This window comes from Ceratotherium simum, chromosome 32 (genome assembly GCF_057802395.1).
Source record: "Ceratotherium simum simum isolate JZ-2026a chromosome 32, ASM5780239v1, whole genome shotgun sequence".
NCBI lineage: Eukaryota > Metazoa > Chordata > Mammalia > Perissodactyla > Rhinocerotidae > Ceratotherium > Ceratotherium simum.
Window position 1 is genome coordinate 10,907,709 of NC_141931.1, and position 22,203 is coordinate 10,929,911.

At 35.8% G+C, this 22,203-nt stretch overlaps 1 protein-coding gene across 5 annotated transcripts in view; it reads left to right on the forward strand.

The window, feature by feature from the left end:
• ARHGAP21 (Rho GTPase activating protein 21) overlaps window positions 1-22,203 on the forward strand; it is a 129,138-nt gene that overhangs the window by 64,213 nt on the left and 42,722 nt on the right. For all 5 annotated transcript variants that reach the window (XM_087420733.1, XM_087420737.1, XM_087420735.1 and 2 more), the window contains exons 5-7: window positions 14,696-14,788; window positions 16,625-16,703; window positions 19,290-19,344. In XM_087420733.1, the coding sequence (XP_087276859.1) occupies window positions 14,696-14,788; window positions 16,625-16,703; window positions 19,290-19,344 (227 nt within the window). The remainder of the gene's footprint in view (window positions 1-14,695; window positions 14,789-16,624; window positions 16,704-19,289; window positions 19,345-22,203) is intronic.

Consider the following 22,203-nt stretch of genomic DNA (forward strand, 5'->3'; position numbering starts at 1 on the left):
AGGACAGGGAAGATCGTGATACAGGTCTGACGCCTAGGAAAGAAGAGAGGGAAGGAAGGATTTGGTAGGAAAGACCTCAGACTGCAGCCCAGTTCTGAGAAGGTCTCTGCTAGGCTAGTGAGATGTCCCCAGGCGAACACTGGGAAGAGTGGGGCAATGTGGCCTCAATGTGAACATGATGGTGGATCCCAAGAGGGCTACTAGTCAACTATGTTCCCTACAGAGGGTTCTCTTAAAGGAAATCTGAGCAACATACTTCTGTGCTTGACATGGTTGGGCTTCTACCTTTTCACCCCTACTCACAGGTTGTATTCCTTTGGAGGCCCCAACTGAAAGCATATGGTGTTTTCCAGGACCCTCCTTCTTGGCTGGCCTCAAGTACCCATTTTTGTGTCCCCATCCCTTTGAGATTGATGGAAGCTCTGTGCAGTCTCTAAGCCATTACTTTTGAAGCAGAAAATGCCTCAAGGCAAAAAGCAGTCACAACATTGGGCTCACCTCTCTGGACTTCCTTCTCTCTGGGATATTGTCCCTTCAAGCGCTTTCTGCCTTGGTAGCTTTCTCTGCCTTCACACGATTGGTATTTATACTGTGTCTAACTTTTCTGGTTGTTGGTCATGAGTGGAAGAGTTGATTCTGAAACAAGCTAGTTCACTATAGTTAGATTTGGAAATTTTTGTCTATTTACATTTAATGTAATTAATTACATATTTATTGTTTAATCTCCTATTTCATTTTGATATTTCTGTTTTTATTTTATTTTGAATTTCTTTTTTCTTTTTTGAGATAAAAAATCATTTCTCTTTTATGCTTTCTGCTTGAGAGATTATATAATCTATTGCCATTCTTTTAGTGGTTATCCTAGAAATTATAATATGCGAATTCATCAAAGTCTAGTGCTAATTAATATTTTATTGTTTTCTTAAAACCTGTTAATTCTACTTATCTCCTTCCTACCTACATGTTACTTATATATTATGTGGCAATTCTCTCAGGTTTTTTTTTTCCCCCCTGAAAGGTCTTTGTTTTGCCCTCATTTTTGAAAGATATTGTTGCTGGGTACAGAATTCTAGGGTAGTGTTTTCTTCCAGCATGTTGATGATAATATTCCACTCTCTTTTGGCTTTTATTGTTGCTAGTAAGAAGTCATATTTTGGTTTATCAGTTCTTTGAAGGCAAATTTTTTTGTAGCTGCTTTGAAGATTTTCTGTGTATCTTGGGTGTTTGGCCATTTCCTGATGATGAGTCTAGGTCAGGATTTTTTTTTTTTATTTCTTTTTGTCTAGGATTCATTGAGCTTCTTGTGTCTGCAGATTGATGTCTGCCATCAGTTCTAGAAAATTTTCAGCCACCATCTCCTCACATTTTATCTGTGTCCCTCTGTATCCCAGTACTCTCTTCTCTTCTTCTGGGGCCCCAATTAAACGTATGTTAGATCTTCTTAGGAGCATGGCTCCTAAATTCCCTATTTTTTTCTCTCTCTATTTTTTCTTTTCTGGGCTACATTCTAGATAATTTCTTTCAATATATATCCAATAATTTTCTTCTTAGCTGTTTGAGTTTTGACTTTTGATTATTAGAAGTTCCTTAGGGTACTGCACCAGATGTGCTTGATCACGTCTTAGAGTTTCTTTTTTACCATTTTTAGGCTTGTTTTAAAAATTTCTTCAAACATCATAAGCAGAGTTGTTTTATAATCTGTGTCTGGTAATTCTATTAGCAGGAATCTTTGTAGGTCTGTTTCTCTTTTCTGTTTTTTTCCGGCTGGTTCTAGCTCAGAGTATGTTGGTTTTTTCTGTTTTCTTGTTGCTATTTTGCTGTGCATGTTAGACTATTTTGTGTTTCTTGACCTTCAAAAATTATTGCTGGAGGTTCTTTGAGATAGAATGAGAAAGCTGTTCTTCAAGTAGATTGATGTTTGCTTTTACTCAGAGCCAGGCTATTACGTGATTTAGCCTACAAATCTATGTGAAGTTTGGCCAACAGCCATGTCTTAGAGGTTGGTTTTTCCCTTCCTTTCCCCTCTGACTTTCTTTGGCACCAAGGTAGCTTCTGGGTTATGGGAGCATTCTTTCCAATTACCCTTACTCTTCAGTGTGGGGAGATCTCCTAATAGATTCCTAACTGGACAGGACTTGGGCTTTTTCTTCTGCCTGCTAGGTGAAGAAGCCCTTAAAATGGAAGCCTGGACATATATTATATTATTGATATTAGTAGTATTTTAAGATATAATTTTCTGGTAGCTAGGCTTTACATGTATATGCGTTATGGTTCAAATATAAATCATGCATTCCCCTATACTAGCTTAATTTGCTAGTACATTGGTACTTCATTGGATGATTTGCTGCCCATGTATTTGTCCTATTAAAATACCTTTAAAAATTCTATCAATGTCGTTATAATAAAATTACTAAGTTATTTGTAGTTTGCTATTCTAGGAAATGGTTTCCTAATGTAAAAATGAGTAAGCTTATATACATGCACATACACATACACATACACACACACACATACACAAGATCATAATAAGTGATTCTATACATTGCTAGTAACAAATTAACTTCAATATATTTATTTTGTTCCTCTCCATTTGACAGATGGGAAAGGAGGGCTTCAGGGTCTTCTGCTGATTAAATAGGACCTGGTGAAAACACTAGAAACCCCCAGATATAAAGGACATTAATGACAAAGATATATATTAATTTTGGAACTATGATATATATTTTATTATAAGATTGAAAGAACTTGAAACTTTTGCTTGAAAAAGAGATGCTTAAGGAGAGAAAGTAGTGGATGTTTTCAAATGTTTGGAAGGACATTTTGTACAAGGTGGAGTCAGTTGTTGGATGTGTCACATTAGTGAAGGATGCAGACAGACTCCCGCATTCTCTACTGGGAAATCTCCATGCCTATTTTGGAGACAGTTAATCTGAGTGATTGTTCGTGCTACGTGCTTAACAAGTAGAGACTTTCGTCTCCTGATATATCTGTGTCTGGGAGGTGGTGGCAGCAACGCAAATCTCATATGGGAAAAAGAGAAATAAGAGGAGTTATATCTCTCATCAGAAATTGGTCATTAGAATATGCAAAGTCAGATTTTCCTACATACCCAGACTATTCATTATGTTTATGGAAAAAAATGTTTTTATGTATTACTTTAAGAACAAAGATCATTAAGGATGGAAACTATCTTTTATTGTCGAATTTTTAGTGCCTAGTAAGTACCTGGTACATAGTAGGAGCTCAAATGTTTGTTGAGTAAATATATTGAATGAAGGGAGGTACCACCACCTTAATTTGGTGCTCGTCCAAAATGATGATTTCCAAAACTGGGAAATTTAACATGTTTGTATCTGTACCTCTGCTGTCGAGGACGAAAACTACTGTCTCTACTGCTTCCTGTTTTTCTTTCACCTTTCTCCGGTCAGTCCCCTTCTAATGCAAAGCATCAGTGACACTTTTTAAATTCAGAAATCTTGTTTCACAAAGCTGCTAAGTGTGTAAACTGGAACAGCAGTAGCAAAAACATGGTATTCCTGGACTTTGTAGGAATTTGAGCATCCTTTTTGTAAAATAAACTGGTAAGGTGGTCAAGTTGGATGAGAAGTTTAAAAAAATCTCCTAACTTCACTTTAAAAGTCCCAGGAAACCATATTTATAATAATCTAAAATAAAGGAAATTTGATTGGGTTAAAGTAGACATTGTCAGAAATCCAATTTTTAGGAGTACCTTTTAAGACTTTGAAAGACACAATGCGTGAAGTTAGTTTGGCAGTCAAGAAAATAAATGCAGTTTAAAAAAAATCTCTTTAAGAGTTCTAAAACCTTTAAGAAATATGAAATCTAGGATTTCAGAGAACTAATTGAAGATGCTGAATAGATAGTGCTGTAAAGGGGGAAAGTCAAGGAAAGCACATAGTCGGAGTATTAATGTTCTAGGCTGTCCCCTGGAAATAACTTCTCTATAGAAGCCTTGCCAGAGATGCCCCTGTAACTAGGTGATTTTGAGCTGTCTTTTCCTGGCTGCTCCCTAAGTTAAGACCTTGATCCCAGACAGCACTCAGCTGGATAGTTGCATTGTTTTCCTGATTGCTCTCCAGCTAATCTACAAAGTATATGATTTATAGATACAGTTAATAAAAAGTTAATTGTAATAGTTATGGTTTCTGCTTTTGAAGTTTAACAGATAACTTTTCATCTGTTAAACAGAACAGAAATATTTGCATATGAATGCTAAATACATTAGGTCTAGAAATATATTTCCTGTTGTTTAGTCATTCACTTAGCAAACATCTGTTGAGTCACTACCATGAGCCAGTTACTAAAGTAATTGCTGGGAAGGGAGCAAAATGGCCTCTAAACTCACGTCCTTCAGACAGTTGTTCAAATGTCACCTGTCAGAGAGGACTTTCCTGACTGTTTCATAAAAGTGGTATTATAGCCCTGCCTTTCATTCTCCCTTTCCTTCTCACTGTGATTATTATTCTCCATGGCATTTGTCACCATCTCTCGGATCACTTATATTTTTTTAAAGAAGTTTACATTTTATCAGTTTTTTCTTCTTTTTTTCTTTTTTTTTTGCTGGGAAAGATTCTCCCTGAGCTAACATCGGTTGCCAGTCTTCTTCTCTTTTTTCCTCCCCAAAGCCCCCAGTACGTAGTTGTATATTCCAGCTGTAAAGTCTTCCAGTTCTTCTGTGTGAGCTGCCGCCACAGCATGGCTACTGACAGACGGGTGGTGTGGTTCCAGGACCGGGAAACAAACCCGGACCACGGAAGTAGAGCACACCGGACTTTAACCACTAGGCTATCAGGGCTGGCTGTCATACTACTTATTTTTTGTTGAACGTTTTTCTACTTCATTTGGAAAGTAGAGTAGGAACTTTATTTTATTTATTACTTTTTTATTAAAATACAGAACAGTTCCTGGCATGTGTACACTTAATGAGTAGATAGATAGATAAGATAGATAGATAGGGAGAAAGGAAGGAAGGAAGGAGGGAGGGAGGAAGGAAGGGAGGAAGGAAGGATACAGCTCCTACTTTGGTGGAGGTTGAAAGTGTAAAATAATTACATAAGTGCAAATATAGAGGGATGTACAATTGCTGTAGGATCACAGCACAGGGAATCATCTAACCACCAGGGAAGGTTCTCAGGTGGGGTGTCCTTTGAGCTGTTGACAGATTAATATGATTTTATCTGAAGGAAGGAAAAACAGCATTCTAGAACAGATTTCAGAGTTATTTACAAGATATATTTGCCCAGATTTGGGGGTAGAACTTGGGGATGGATTATATGTCCCAGTGAGGGGTAACTTGTGGAGGATTATGCTTGGCTTTTCTGGCATGGGTGAGCGGATAGATGGAGGTGCCATTAACTGAGGGACACTCGAGGGGAAACATCTCCACCCCCTTCCTATGGGGAAATGAGTTTAGGTTAGGATAAGTTGCATTTCTGATGCCTATAGAATGTTTAGTACTTAGCTGAAAATTTGGGTGTGGAGATTATAGGGAAAGGTAGGGGTTGAAAATAAATTTGGAAGTCATCATTATATATGTTATAATTAAGTTCTAGGCTTAAATGAAACCATACACAGAGAGCATGAAGACATATAGGATAAAGATAGGCTCCAAGAGAAGGCAACATCTAAGAGATGGTCAGAGAAAGAAGAATCAGAGGGGAAATCTGAGAATAAATTTTGAAGGTGTGAGGAGAGCCAGGAGGAGTTGGTGACTTGCAAATTAAGAGGTGATAATTTAGGGGTAGGGATTGGATAACTTGTCATTTGTTGTAGAGAATTAATTAGGACAGGTACTAAAACGATACTGTTGGATGGGACCTGACAAGTAGCAAATTGGTAAAGTTACTTGAGAACAGTTTCAGTGGACAGAGGGGATGAAGAAACCAAACATCAGTGATTAGAACATAAATTAGAGCAGTGAACCACATGAGAACAGGAGTGGGGCGAGTGGGCAGTTTGGTCCGCCAGGGGACATTTGTCAATGTCTGAGAAACCCTGAATTAGAAGTAAAGAATTGAGGATAAATGAGTATAGACTATTCTTGCCAGAAGTATGAAAATCAAGGGATAGAGAACGAGAGATGATAGCTAATTGGAAGGCCAGAGAGTTCCGTGGTTGTTCTTTTAAGTTTGGGAAACTTGTATGTCTGAGATCTGGAGAGAAGAATAGAGATTGACTGAGGTTTTACACATGAGAAGAACTAATTAGGGGAGCAAGGTCTTGAGGAAGGCCAGGAGCTAAATCCTCACCTGAGATAGGACAAAGGAAAGAAGAATGGGCAAAGATTAAAAGAAAAATTGAAGATACAACAAGTGAGACACAGTGAAGTAAGGGACAGGTTGTCCAAATAGTGTGAGGACGTCAGAATGATTCCATTCCAGCAAGTTCGAGAAGGGTGTTAGAAGTTTGAAACAGCAACCTTGAGGGAATGGGAATTAAAATACGAGCGAGAGACTTTGTGAAGCAGTGTCAAGACTTAGCTGAACTTAGAAACTATAAATCGTTGGGCTCGTACAGTTTTATTCAGCTGAATTAGCAGGCCAAGAATGAGAGCAGAGCGGGCGTATGGTTGGAATTCTCCACAGCGGGAGATGGGCAAATTGAGTGCTTTCAGAGGTCAAAAGAGAAAGGAAGTTGAGGCTGCTGGTGAGTTTTGTTGAAATATTGATCCATGGTAATCTTAGTGAGGAAGAAAGTGATTTCTGGAGGGAGACTGATAGTCTTGAAGAATAGAGAGGGCTAAAGGGAATGGAAGGTCTTGACAGAGTCAAGGAGCAAGTTTAATCGGTTAAGGGATGGAGTGATGGTAAGGTCAGAGATGGAAAGATAGTTGCTTGGGGTTAGAGAATTGTAACAAATTTTTCTGGATTTGCAGAGAAATTAAAATCTAGCACAACAGGAATGACCGGGCTATGAATCTAGACGTGATATATAGTTTGTGAAATTCCTGGAACTTTAGAGAGAGAAAAAACCGTGCTTCATAAACTTCAAATACTCCAGAAGGCAGATCCCAGGACTGCTGTGTTCGTTGTAGGATAATCAGCACCTGGCGCATTTTACGAGCTCAGTAAATATTTGTTGAATGAATAACACCCTTCCAGAGTCTTTCTTGCCTAGGTAGTTGATAATGCCAGACAATTTTGATTCACGTCTGACACCTAGTGGTATTGTACTCAAACGACTATTAAGCGGCAGCATTTTCCTTCTACTATTTGAGCAAAATTGTACAGATCAGTTGCAGTACAATAGCTTTGTTCCTGAAACAAATCTCTGAGTTGTCTTTGGATAGTTTTACCATTGGCATTTTCCAGGGCTGTAATTTGAATCAGTCAGCAGTAAATGTTTCTTGAGCATCCACTGTATAGTGGGCACTGTTCTACGGGCTGGAGATATTCATGCCGTGAGTGGCCTCTCGCATGTATGACGTCGCTGAATTTGAATGCACAGGCAGAGCATTCCACTGGGAATGGGTAATTTGTTCTGGAACTTCATTTATGGTTCTATTGTGATTTTGCATGTGGAACCTTTCTAAGTTGATTTCATAGCCTTTGCTGCTATCATTTCTATGTCATGACATACTGCTTTTCACTGATGTTAGCTAGGCATTTAGGAAGATGAAAGTAGAAGGATTAGGTTTGTTGTCAACTTATATTATCCACACTGTGTAGAATACTATATACTGTGGAGAACCATGAAAGGATTTTGCTGTTTTTCCTTTAAGAAAAAGTAAACAAAAATTCTTATTTCTTAGTGATGCATACTGAAGTATTTAACATATTTATGAGTGAATTGGCATGATCTCTGGCATTTGCTTTAAAATGTTTTAGGAAAAAAGGGTGAGTGTAAATGAAACAAGATTGACATATTTTTTATAATTATTAGGTTATGTTCATGGAGGTTTATTCTGTTTTCTCTACTTTTGTGTTACTTTTCCACAATAAAAAGTAAAAAAAAAAAAAATTAGATGGGTGTAGGTCAAAAGAAAATTTATCATGATTAAGTTAGAACATGGTCTGCTTTTTAATATTTAACAGATTTTCTTATTTCATTTTATTCCATTTGGTATTACGTGAAGATCAGATTGAGTAGAGGGTATGTGTTTGCTTATGATATATGTGATGTGATTGAGACCTGACAGGTGAGAGTCCACTGACAACCTCCAGAGATTAGTGGAATTTTGGGTCTGAAGCTTGAGATAATTGTTGGAGCTGCAGTTGGAGACTTGGGAGATATAATTTTAAAGTACTAGCCATCACTATGGAAGTGAGAGCATCTTAAGTGGAAATTTGGGGAACATGTAGATTTAATAAGCTGGCCCTTTTTTTTTTTTTTTGTGCTGAGTGCTTCTGCTATTACCAAAGGAAAAACACGGCCCAATAATCTGCCGTATCAGTCTTCTTAAGTTAGGTTCTCCTTAATTACTTATCATATAGGATGCATTTATCATATGATACATGGATTTTTGATACTAGACAATGTGTCTCTGTTAGGCTCTTAAGCTAATTTTGTTTGCTATCAGCAAACCAAACCCCCAAAATAAAAATTAGAACCCTGGGGACGGGCCCGGTGGCGTAGTGGTTAAGTTCATACGCTCCACTTCGGTGGCCTGGAATTCTCGGGTTTGGATCCCAGGCGCAGACCTACCCACCACTCATCAAGCCATGCTGTGGCGGTGTCCCACGTACAAAGTAGAGGAAGATGGACACAGATGTTAGCTCAGGGCCAATCTTGCTCGGCAAAAAGAGGAAGGTTGTTAGCTCATGGCCGATCTCCTTCACCAAAAAAAAAAAAAAAATTAAAACCCTGTTATCAACAATTTAAAAAATAGCTATGAAATATTTCAGGCAAACAGAATATATAGGGAAAAATGTAAGTTCCAAATGCTTGCCACCTATTTTTGTCGTCTTAACCTTTTAGTATCCTCCCCTCACCCTCACCCCTCTCTGTCTCTCTCTTTGAGACATAAATGTTAAGTATTGTAAGTATGGTTAAGACCCTTTGATGCTACTCCTTCCCTGTTCTCTTCCCCCAGAGGTAACCACGAGCCTGAACTTGGTGTTTATTACTCCTTCTGTTTGTTTTTTGCCTTAACGGATCCATAAGCCCTGACTTTTGCTCAATAAATTCTTCTACACGCCCAGTTTTTTTCTGTGACAATGTGTTATCCATCAAAGAGAAATGAAGATCATTTTTCATCATTTAGACTTAACTTTGATATCTGTCTATTTCAGTCTAGATGGTGGTTTCATTTCTTTTTGGTCTGAAAAATAGATATTAATTTCAATAAGCTATTTAATTGATTTTCTTCAAATAATGGATTCCTGGAGCTTTCATACTTCGTTATGTGATCTGCCTCCTCAGCTTTCCACCTTTGTGGAGAGTGCTCTTCTTCCAAGGCTTATGTAACTTTCATATTGCAGCCCAGTTTAATTTCAATGGCCTTCTCTTGTGTAGAGATAGAGATTTTTTTCACAACAAAGAAATCAATAAAAAGAATACTTTAAAAAAAAAAAAAACTGTCATTATCAAAGCAGAGAAGATTTGGTTCCATTAGAAAAATTGTCCAGTAGCATCTTTGAGAACTGAGAGAAAAGGGGAAAAAAGCTTAATCTCAGTGATAGCCATTATTTTCTATTGCTTTGCTTTTGGTTAAAGTATGGGATGGTATTTCTTTGTATAAAGTATATATTTTTTCAATCTGTGCCCCAACCTGTAGGATTCCCTGACCTAGGCTTATCTGTTTTTATGTGGATCTTCATTATAGGGTTCTTTTTGTAACTGACATAGTCCAAATTTTGTTCCAGCTTAAAATAATCTATTTGCTTTAGTCTGTTTGCTTTGTATACTTAATATTTTAAATTTGGAAATAATTTAAATCTTGCAAATGACTTTAACTTTAACATTCTCCAAAGAAGAGGTCATTAGAGATTCAAATCATCCTTCGCTGACAAAGCCCACGGCCTAGACATGTAGCTCTCTGGTTTTAGATACCAGTCTCTGAAGACAGGTGTGTAATTTGGGTCAGAGTTACTGGAAAAGCTTTAAGTACAGTTCTCTTACTTTTCTCCTTTTCTTTAGTGTTCCTTTTTCTTTGGTCTACATTCCTCGACTTCCCCATAATATGACAGTTAAGTGTGTATAGGTACTCTTTCAACCAGTGTTTATCAAGCACATGCAGTGTCACAAAGCGCTGTCCCCTGGCCTCCATCATCTGTGGTCTGTATGTAAACCTTCTGAATATTTATTAAATACCTACTTGTATTAGGCATTACATAAGCCTTTTAATGGATTATCTCTTTTAATCCTTGCAACAACCTTGCCAGATAGGAATAATTATCATTCCCCTCATTTTTCAGATGAGTAAACTGGGACACAAATAAATCATTTGTCTAAAATCGCTTGGAGAAAGAGTTGCCAGATAAAATACAGGATGCCTTATTAAATTTGAATTTCCAATAGACAACTAATAATTTTTAGTATAAACAAATATGGCAAATTCTGGTAATCTTTTGTGGAAAATAAATGGTAGATCTGGGATTTTAATCCATGTAATCTGGTCATGGGGCCCAAGCTCTTAACTACTACCTTATGCTGGATATGGAGAAAAAAAATCACATGCACCTGGAAGTTCATCCAGTATTTGGATGGCAGCTACTACCTATGTGTTATTATTTTTTTACTCAAGTTGTTTTTTTCCCCAACTGATTATATTTACTGATTATATTAATGTAAAAGTATGTACATTCTTTCTCATTTAAAGTGTAACATTCAACTTAAGTAAATCCATATATGCTTTTTATGTCTTCTTGTTTAAGTCTTTACTAATTGTATATTAAATGGCATAAAATGGGACTTTTTCTGTACCTGGTCACTTTAGCCATTCTCATCTATGTAAGATCATCGTCTTTCTCCTTCCTTTTCTCGAATATAGAAAGATTTAATTCCATGTGTGTACTAAAAAGACACATTTTCCTTTTCTTTTGATAAGGTCAAGGAAATGACACGTGAATAAGGTATTTAACAGTTCTTTGAAACATGTCCTCTGTTTCTCAAAAAATTGAGAAATTATAAAATACAGATGTAGACTTGAAAGAGGCTTTTGCTGAGAATTACCAGGGCCGCCATCTGGCTCTACCAGATGCTCATACGGGGAAGTAAGGAATCCTTTTTCCTGGTGAGTTACAATTCAGGATTGGGCTTCTAGTGTTGCATATCTAGACATTGACTTACAAAAACAAAAGACACAAGAGATTGAATAACACATTTTAAATCTGCTACTTTTGATTTCCAGTTCCAGCAGAATTGCAGGCAGCAGATATTAAAAAGAAGACATTCTTAACATTAATGATCCAAGTGTTTAACTCAAGGTTTAGAGTCAAGGAATAAGGAAATTGAAGAAAAGTATATTTCTTAGTGAAAGCTGCCTATAATTAGGGATATCGATGGGAAATTTTCTATTGTCCAGAAGGAGTTGGATAATATCTAGGCAATAATAGCAAATCAGAATTTTGGAGGAAGTCCAGAAAGGAAAGCCCAGAAACAACAAGAATCAAAAGTAAAACTCGCAGCAGATAGAATAGTACTTTGGGCTCTATTTTAGTCTATTCCATCTTCATGTGTTTTCAGGCACAGTGTATTGAAAGATTTGTCAACGGCAACGTGTCTCTGATTTTACAAAGGTGGTCATTGCAGAATTCGTATTTCATTTATAGAAATTAAAACCAAACTATTTTGGACTACATCTATTCTGTATAAGTGAAACTTTCTATCAGAATTTTCAGAAGTCACTATATTGCTACTCAACCAACTTATTATTATTTTGTAGAATTCATTAATGGTCATTTACATTTTGCATTTTTAAAAATAAGTATGGTATAATCACCTTTGGGACACAGTGGACTAGAAGACATTAATAAGAAAAATATTTCTTCTCTTTTATTATGTAAATCTTTCTAGGAAAGCAATGACTTGATACAACAAATGTTATTAAACCCTAAACCCTCAAAGCTCTAGCCAAGAAAAAATAGATGGCTTTCCTTTAATGCCAACTGTTGTAAATGTTGTAAATCAGGCCACAGTGGGACCTAGCCTGATTACCAACTTGATTGGAATTAAGTATTTGCATCCTTTCAAATTAATTGTAAGTGTACTATCTACTTGTATTCAGTAAGGCTTGACAAATGAATTTGAGTAGTTCAGTTACTTTTGAAGCAGCATGGAACACCATGTGTGGATTCAGACTTGGGTTCAAATCCCTAGTCTGCCTCTTTGCAAATTATGCAGTCTCTATTTCTTCCTCAGTACAATGGCAATATTAGGATCTTAATGCCCATCTCAAAGCCTTGTTGTGAGAATTAAACTACATAATAAATTTATTCATTCACTGAGTAGTCACTTATTGAATGCCTGCTCTGTGCCAGGCATTGTTCCAAGTGCTAGGGATATCAGTGAATATTTTAGTGGGAGAGACATAAAACCAACATGTAAGCAAATAAAAACATAATTTTAAGTTGTGAGTGATAACTTCTATGAAGAAAATTAAAGGCTGGCATATACAGAAAATTTCCCCTAGCTTTTTATTGTAATTTTCAAAGTATAATAATTATAATTACAATAATTGTAATTTTCAAAGTACCTGTATATTGTCCATCTTGATTCAGCAATTAACATGCTGCCATATTTGCTTTATCTATCTATCTATATGTGTGTCTGCGTGTGTGGGTATCTTAGTTTATTTTTCCCCCAAACCCATTTGAAAATTAAGTTGCATATAGCATTATAATTAGTCTCTAAGTACTTTAGCAAACATCTCTTAAGAATTAGGACATTCTTCTATATAGTAGGAATTTAACTAATATTAGTTCTCTTTTTCCTCCTCAACCTCGAGAAAGCAGTCATGGCTGTCACAACTAATCAGAAGTAACAAAAGGATTTATAATATTTTCATGTCATCTGAACATAGAGAGAAGGCTTATAAATTTTCTTTGGGAAGATATTCTGATATATATTTAATACAGATTTATAATAGATAATTTGCAAGTGTGTTTTTATAACCTTTTGGATTTTTAATTCTTGAAATTATAAAAATACGACATTAGTCCTCATTTAAGCGGTATGCAAGGAAGAGTGGAAATAGACATCGACTGAGGAATTTCTTCAATTACGTGCTATGCTCAGTGCTTTCACATGTTAATCTCATTTAGTCTTCGTAGAAACCCTTCAAGAATGTAAAAATATAGAACAATTATAGAAGAAAATGTAATAATTTCTTTAAGTAAAAAAGTTTACTTAATTGCAACTGGACTATCGAGTGGCAAAGGAAGGACTTGAGTCCGTGTCTACTGGCTTCTAAAACGTGAGCAATTTCCACTAAACCCTATTGTTTTCTCAGTAGTTGAGTTAGCCATTCACTGCTTTAGAGGACTTCCTTCAGAGTAAATAGCTAAATATGTGAGGGAGCTACTGATAGCTATTCGTTCACTAGGAAACTGCTTTTGAGCCACCTTCATGATACACTATGCTAAAAATTCAGTTTTATATGGAAATAGAAAAATGAATTCCTTATGTGTGACACTCAATCACTTTCTGCCCAGCATTGCTATTTAACAAGTACTGTTATATTACTCCATGCATGTATGGGCCTTATTTTCTCAGTTACAGTCTTCTCTAAGAGTCAAGACCTTGTCTTCTACTTCAGTGGTTCTCAAACTTGAGTTGCCTCACAATCGCCGGAGTTTCTGATTCACTAAATCTGGGGTGGGGTCCACCACACAAATTTGCATTTCTGACACATTCCCTGCTGATCCTAATGCTGCTGGTCTGGAGACCACACTTTGAGAACCCTGTCTACCTTTTTGTCCCCCCATAGTACTTATCATGGTGCTTATCACTTAGCCTAAATGTCCTCTCCTCTGCGAATCTTTCCTTGACTTCTATTTTACTGAAACTGTTAGTTGTTCGCACGTGTTAGTGTGTCTAAGGATCGCCTGAGAAACTTGTTGACAAAGCAGGTTTCTGATTGGACCGCAGAACATTGGTACTTAGCAAGCACCTTAGATGTTAATGCAGATGATCCACGGACAGCAGTTTGTGAAACACCTGACTTACAGAATTGACCAGGCGCTCTTCAGTGCCGTGGCTGTATGCTCTATTTGTCTCTGATTGTTTTTATACTATAGGGTCATTCTTTGTATGTCTCTCTCCTATGAGAAGGAAAAGGACTGTGTCTTATTGATCATTATAACTTAAAACTTAGCACAATTCAATGAGCACCGCCTGTGTAATCTAGTTTATGTGACCTTGGGGACTTTGTTTAATCTCTCTGAGCCTCGGTTTCCTCTTTTATGCAATGGTGGTAGTAATACTTACTTTCTATGGAAAGTAGCTCTCAGGTATGTAGAATAGTTAGTGTAGTAATTTACAAACAGAATGTACCGAGTAAATGGAAACTGTTACTGTTGTTGTGGTTGTTGTTGTGTTATGGAAGAAGCAAAATAAATGTCTGATTTAATGAAAACCCCTAAGTTATGATTTTAGCATCCAAATTCAGGATATGTATTTGACACTTCGTTAAACATCTTTGCTTAATTGTCTCAATTAAATATCATCTTATATGTTGGTATTTTAATGAAATATTGTGAAGTAAATCATGCCTTGGGCTTTTTCTCTCCCACAGGAAAACAAAGAAACCGCTTGGAACCAATGGACACCATCTTTGTTAAACAAGTTAAAGAAGGAGGGCCTGCTTTCGAAGCAGGATTATGCACAGGTGCTGACACTCGTTCAACGACACTTTTTCATTTCTATTTCGCTCCATTTCTTCCTTCTTCCACATTTCATTTTCTATATTTTTTCCTTATCTGTCCTTGTGTATGTTTTTCCTTTTTCTTCACATCTATTACTACTTTTTTTGAGATTTAATTGGTCATATGTCTTTTGATACTCAGATGGATGGGTTTGAACAGAAATAACATAAATTATAGATTATGGACACTTTCAGTTACCACTCAGTGGACTCTTGGAGGCCCTTTTAAATAAACTGTTTTGCATACAGCTAATTTTGACAAAGGATTACAAAATAGCAAAATAATGACAATATTTATTGATAATTGAAATAATCTTAATCTTCTTGGATCTCCAATTTCTAGAAATGGCTCATCTGCCAGAGGTGAATTAATTAATTTGCATCTCAAAGAGTGGCTTAGGTGCAGCTTCATCTGTAGGTATCAGTGGATGTGGTCTGGTGGCTATTTGTTCTAAAATACTTTGTGATTTGTGATGTTAATAAAAACTAAGTAGAGGGCCGGCCCCCTGGCTTAGTGGTTAAGTGCACGTGCTCCGCTACTGGCGGCCCGGGTTTAGACCCCGGGCGCACACCGAAGCACCGCTTCTCCGGCCATTCTGAGGCCACGTCCCACATACAGCAACTAGAAGGATGTGCAACTATTACGTACAACTATCTACTGGGGCTTTGGGGAAAAAAAGGAGGAGGATTGGCAATAGATGTTAGCTCAGAGCCAGTCTTCCTCAGCAAAAAGAGGAGGATTAGCATGGATGTTAGCTCAGGGCTGATCTTCCTCACAAAAAAAAAAAACTAAGTAGAGATTGCTTTTAGATTAATGCACACATTAAAATAGTTACTCTTTTCTCTTTTTTTAAACATGAAATAATTTTAAATGGGAATTAGTGAAAAACTCTTTTACTGCCTTTTGAATAAAATGTCTTTTCAGCTACAAATATTGTTAAGTCATGAGTGTCATTGCTAAGATTACTTAGGATGCACTGTTAATTTATTACTTACTTTAATTAATTGTCTTTTCAACCATACTTAAAATAAGCCTAGTTTCATTAATATGTATAATATGTATATTAATGTGGGATTCCATTACCTGGAGTGTATCATCTATCATATTCTAAGCCTCACAAGTTTGGGAAGGTGAAGTGGAGATGCTGTGATAAGCACACAAAAAGTGCGTTTTTTTCTGTTTTCCTTTTCCCCCCATCCTTTCTCTCCCATTCTTTTCCTTTCTGTTCCTCTGAGTTTTTCTGAGTAAGCCAAATGTCCTTCTCCCCATTAAAAGGAAGAACAAGTTAATATATATCAAGTCAAAACCATGTGCATACCCATACTTAAGTTCTGTAATATAGCACTAATGAATCAACTAAATAGATTGGGAGACTATTACAAGGAAATCAGCTGGACTAAAATTAGAGGACCCTGAGGTAATAAAAACAATCAATTGTTTCAGCCTGTTGAATAGTGTTTCTCCATCAAAAAAAAACAGGGTAAGTGGAGGAATACTAGTAGTTCTGCAACTGAGAAAGCAGTTGATGGGGCACAAATAATACAGCTGTGGTCACTTGGTGACTATATCTTTTGAGGCTTCTAAATTCATCAATGACTGGGACTCCTTTAAAACATGGCTATATTTCGTAAGAGGCTGGATGTATGAAAATTAAAGTTCATTTTTATAAAAGACACTTTAAAAGATAATGAGCAAGGATATATCAAAAATGAGAACATTACTCAAGAAATATTTCAAAAGTATTCAGAAGTGACTTTCTTTAGGAATTCCTCACGCGGTTCTTGTATTCCTCTCTGAAGGTGACCGAATTATAAACGTCAATGGAGAAAGTGTTATTGGAAAGACCTATTCCCAAGTAATTGCTTTAATTCAGAACAGGTAAGAGTCTTGAAATATGATTAATTTTGTCCAAAGATGGGTTTTATAAATCAGTGGAGCAGGTAGATTTAATACAGTATTGTCCTCCTATATGGAGTTGGTGTGATGTGCAGATGTAAAACTTTCCCTTAAAGTGATAACGCATTTGAGTGTTGCCAAGAATGAACTGAGAATAGCTTAGTTGGTGACTTCGCTTTGGCAAATTTAGCAGATTTGTGATTAAAATCTTTTCAGAATTGAAGAGGCACACAGTTGAGATTTGCTGTAAGTTTCCCACTTTTGACAAATGTATAATTTATTTATAATAAATATATAAATGAATGCAAATATAATTTGTTTGAAAGCCTCTTACCAAGATAAGTTATCTTTAAATAGCTTGTTGAATAATATTCTTGGCTCAAATTTATTCGTTTGTTTTAACCAAGGCAGCAAAAAGTTTTCTTTTAATCCATTTGTCTGCTTACATTCTATAGAATGATAGAATTTTTAGTTCTAAAGCTAAATAAATATTTATAGAGTGACTATCTATGGGACCTCAAAGTTAATTTAGTCCTGTTGGCTTTCTCTATATCACACCCCTAGAAATTTTTTTTAAATTACAAATAAAGAAATTGAAAGCCAAAGAGGTTACCATATTGAATTTTTGTCAAGAGTAGGCCATGAATCTGGGGTCCAATTTCCAGATCATCACTATTGTAAGAGGTTCTTCCCAGATTCAAATATAGTAACTTTTAATTGTCTGTTGCTTTATATTAGCCATACCTACCTGTCTATAATTAAATTGTTCTTTATTTTCCAAAGATTTTTATCAAACTCCTCTAACTATGTCTAAAGCAGTTCATGCTGTAATCTAAATGATTTACACTAATGCTCTAATCCATTGTCATTTTTACAATTAAATGATGTGATCATGATTTATTGATCTCAGGGTGTTCTCTTTACTGTTTTAATATTTAATGACATTCTTAGAGAAAGCAAATCTTAAACCTTGCCTCTAATGTTGGATTCTGGGCGTTCCTGACCGTGGTACCTGTTTGGTCTTAAAGTATTGAGGAGACTTGGGGACAGCTGAAGAATTGAAAGCCTCTCCAGTGGCAGTAGGGGGATCCAGCCCCAATTTTTTTCCTTAAAATAATTTAGATCATCATAAGTATATTAATATGTTTTGTCAGCCTGTAATTTAAGGATCTTGAGTATATTTGCTAACAGCTCTTCTTTAATATTATTTTTCCAAGTAACCATAACTTAATCTTTGTTTTCCTCAAAATCCACGTTAATGTTTTTGTTACCAGTGCAGTTCCTCTTTCAGAGTCATAACACTTTGGAGTGACAGTCTTAATTTTTCAGCCAATAAAGCAATTTGAAAAGTAGAGAAATACTGTTTTTTCATGATCTTATTTTCTTTTAAAAAATTGTGTTCCTTTTGTCTGCAGTTGGTAGCAAATGGATAATACAGCACAAAGCCATTGAGATTCTGCAGTGTATTAATGTAAAAATGTATCCTTGCAGAAGAATTTATCTAAACATCAGTATGTATTTTATACCAACTCTACATAATGAAATACAAGTACCTACGTATTTTACTAGTTAAATTTATTTGAACCTGTGGTTCTTATTGGTTTATTATTCTCTCAGCATTTATGAACCTAAAAATAAGGGTTCCAGTCTGTCAAAAAGAGACACCAGTGAATTATTAGATTTTGTTTCCTTTTTTTGTTGTTTGATTGTTTCTTAATCTCTTGATTGTGTTGGGGGAGAATTGATCTGACATTGTTAGATTAGGTATTAAAGCACTGGTTGGGAACAGCACCACCATCCTAGCCTTATCTAAATGTAGTTGCAGATCACAGGACTAGGTATAATTTACCCTTTTGAACTTTTTTAAGCCTAGAGAAACTTCTCTGTTATTTTTAACAAGAAATTTACAGTGCCAAAATAAAATAAGACTTTGAGCTGTTCCTATAAAGGCTCTAAAATTAAATCATAGAGAAGAAAACAAATGGTTGAGATGCTATATAGTTTTTTAAAATAAGGAGGCATTTTGATAGTTGTGATGGTAAACTCTGATTTTCTTCACCTCTGAGGCCAACAGGGTATGTTTCAAAATTGGGATGTTTAATATTGCTTAAAATGTTAAATTTGAGGGTTCTTTGGTTATTTTTATGTTAAAGTATTTTTAACTTGATAAATAGAATATGTGGTAAAAATTTGTAATTTGTCCTGTGACCTGAAGTAATTATGTAAGTAATTATATACTGATGAGTTTTGTTCCAGGACTATTTAATAAGTAATATACTTTATATTTCTAAATGAGAAACATTAGAAATGTTATAAAGAAGACTTGACTGATGATGAATAGCTCAAACATGTGGCATGGTGCCCTCTTTCATGAATAATTAGCTTATATATATATAAGTGACTTCTTTTCATTTTAATGATTTGGATTTGAAAAGTAAAGATTTTAAAAAAACAAAAATCGAGCTCTTAAGCAACTTGAAAAATACTTCTGAGTTAACTATTTTTCCTTTATGTCTTTTTTATACACTTCCACTTCTCCTAAAATAGTGTATGTATATTCAATTTCAGTGACACAACATTGGAACTTAGTGTTATGCCAAAAGATGAAGACATTCTCCAAGTGGTAAGTTTTATTTATTCAAATACGAATTGTTTTATAGTCATGGATGTTAATGAAAATCCTTTAAAAATGGAGATGGATTGAGTAAAAAGAAAAAAGAATCTAGAAAAAAGACCCCAAATCCTCTGGTTCATTTAGCAGAGTCTGGAATTCTCTACATCTTACCCCCTAAAAAAATCATTGTCAATTTTTTGCATTTAAGTGACATGAGAATTTTTTATTGATTCCACAGCGAACTCTTATTTTTGTCATTTGGAATGAAGTTTCTGAAGAGTTTGCCCCAGTGTTGCATTCTAGGTAGTCCTTTGACCGAAAGCCAAAGCTTAGAGTACAAGTGCATATCCCGAGGAATTAGAATCTTTTTTTTGTTAATACAAGGACAGAAATTTTATGGAAGCCATTTCTTAATTTTCCAATAAGTATTACTGTTTGTAAATTAACTTATCAAGCAGTTTTGTTAACAGTGTCAATTCATTCCATTGTAAGTAATGTTCACAATGAATGGAGTCTACAACTTAGGGGAAAAACACATTAGGGCTTTAGAGAGGAAATGAAACTATATTGTTGAAAACTTGAGCATTTAGTCTAAAATATTTTTCTTAGTTTTAGGAGGAAAATAAATTGAATGGAATCCTTAACTCCTTTATTAAGCTTAAATATTGCTGAGAGTAAAAAGATGATAAAATAGATAAATTTCATTCAACAAAATAATACTTTTCCTCAATTGACTTTGCACTTCAGTAGAATAAAACAGCATGAGCAAAACCATTTAAGCAACACTCTGAAAGCTGACAGTTAGATCTAGGAAATGGCAGTGGCCATGGAAGTTTGTGTGTTTTTTAATTTCTTTTAGTGAATAGTTGGGTTTTTTCTTATTCAAGAAAAATAGGGAACTTATGGAATCTTTGTGATGGGAATGGAAATGGTAATGTTATTCATTTGTAAGACGTTATTAGTTTGAACCTAGCTCAACAAAAGTCCTAAATACTCTTCTCTAAACATTTTTTTACAGACTATCACTAAAGCTGATAGTAATGATTCAGTTTATGCACTGACGTGTAACATATAATCAGCTGAAATCTATGGAGATCAACCTTGTTTTTTCAATGCGTGTTGATTTTATTTAGGAATGGCTTTTTACTGATAGCAGATTACTCTTCTTAAGTGCACAGTTCTGTTGGGGTTGGGGAGTCTTAACAAGGAAGGTGCACTATGCACGGTAGTTTTCCTAGGCACATGGAGCTAGTTGGGGAGTTCCTACCCTGATGATTCAGCACAGTGAGACAGTAGCAGACGTAACCATTGAAGGCAACGGAAGTCACTGGATTAGAAATAGATAGGGGATTCGCATCTAGTGCTCCACTTAGAGGACTAGGAGATGATGCAGAGATGGTAGGGAAGGCTTTCCTTGAATCCTTCTTGCAGTCTGATGACTCAAAGACAGATGGACTTCCAGATGGAACTGTTTTCTCATCTTCAGTGGACTCTTTCCTTGCCGAGGTGAAGGCACCGGTTGGATGCTGTTTGGAAAAGTGCTCATTTCACAGAATGGCTGGCATTGTACTAAATTCCTAGGGAAGGAATCAGAGGCAGAATCACCATCATAGCCTGCTGTGTGATTGGTGAAGAGCAGCATCAGTGGAAGGAATAACTTTCTAATGATGTGATCAGTGGAAAATTAGGTTAATTAATCTGTCTTGTTATATTTTATGTAAGACAAATACATTTAAATAAAGGTAAAATACAAAGCATTGCAAACACAGGGAATAATTGGTTCACTAGGCTGACATGAGCACACAGATCTTTAAGATTCATCAGTAAAGGGTTCTGTTACATTGTAACAAAGTTCATTTTTAAACAAATTATTTGAATTTTTTTTTTTTTTTGGTGAGCAAGATTGGCCCTGAGCTAACATCTGTGCCAGTCTTCCTCTGTTGTGTGTGTGAGACACAGCCACAGCATGTCTTGATGAGCCGTGTGTAGGTCTGTGCCCAGGATCAAACCTGTGAACCCCGGGCCCCTGAAGTGGGGTGTGTGGACTTAACCACTCTGCCACTGGGCTGGCCCCTTATTTGAATTATTTTAATCATAAGAAATTAAAAGCTCATACCCTTAATGATAAAAGAAAATCCCACTTTTAAACCCAGCCTTAATTCACATTTGAATCTACTATAATTCATTAGGAAATCAAAGTAGTGTATTAATTAATGGATACTATGCATGGTTCCCTAAAAGGCATTAGGATGTGGCAACTTCTTTTCTACATAAATGTTTTTAGCTAGAATATCTACAAATGTCATTTTTAAAGCTATTATAAAACACAAAGAGAATCTAGGATTTAAAAAACCATATGTAGAAATACTTCTGTAACAGCTTCTAGAGCTAAAATGTTCTATCATGGGCTTTCAGAAGTATTTATCTTGGTCTTAAATCTGTTACCCACAATATATGCTTTTAAAGATGAATTTGTCCCTGTTAGGTTCAATATTCATTGTCAAGAAAAGTATACATGAACATTTTTACAGCCACTGGAAAAGTTATTTACCCAAGGGAAAGCCTATCAGCATTTATATATATTTGCCTGGGCAACAGCGGGATTGAGCATCCGTGGGGTTTTGTTTCCTGAAGTGATGTATGGACCAAATTGTTCTAGAAGTGCTCAGCTTAGCTTTGAGAGGTGGCATAGAAAATTTATTTAGTTTAAAACTTTACTCATGTAAAGACAGGTATGTAATAAATTTCATAATTTATAGATGACCCTGATAGCATGTCGAAAAACATGAAGTAAAGTTAAGAATAATTCATTGCATTTTTAAACTAGTGCTGGTAATAGTACTCCTGTGCTTGGCAGCCTCATTTTTT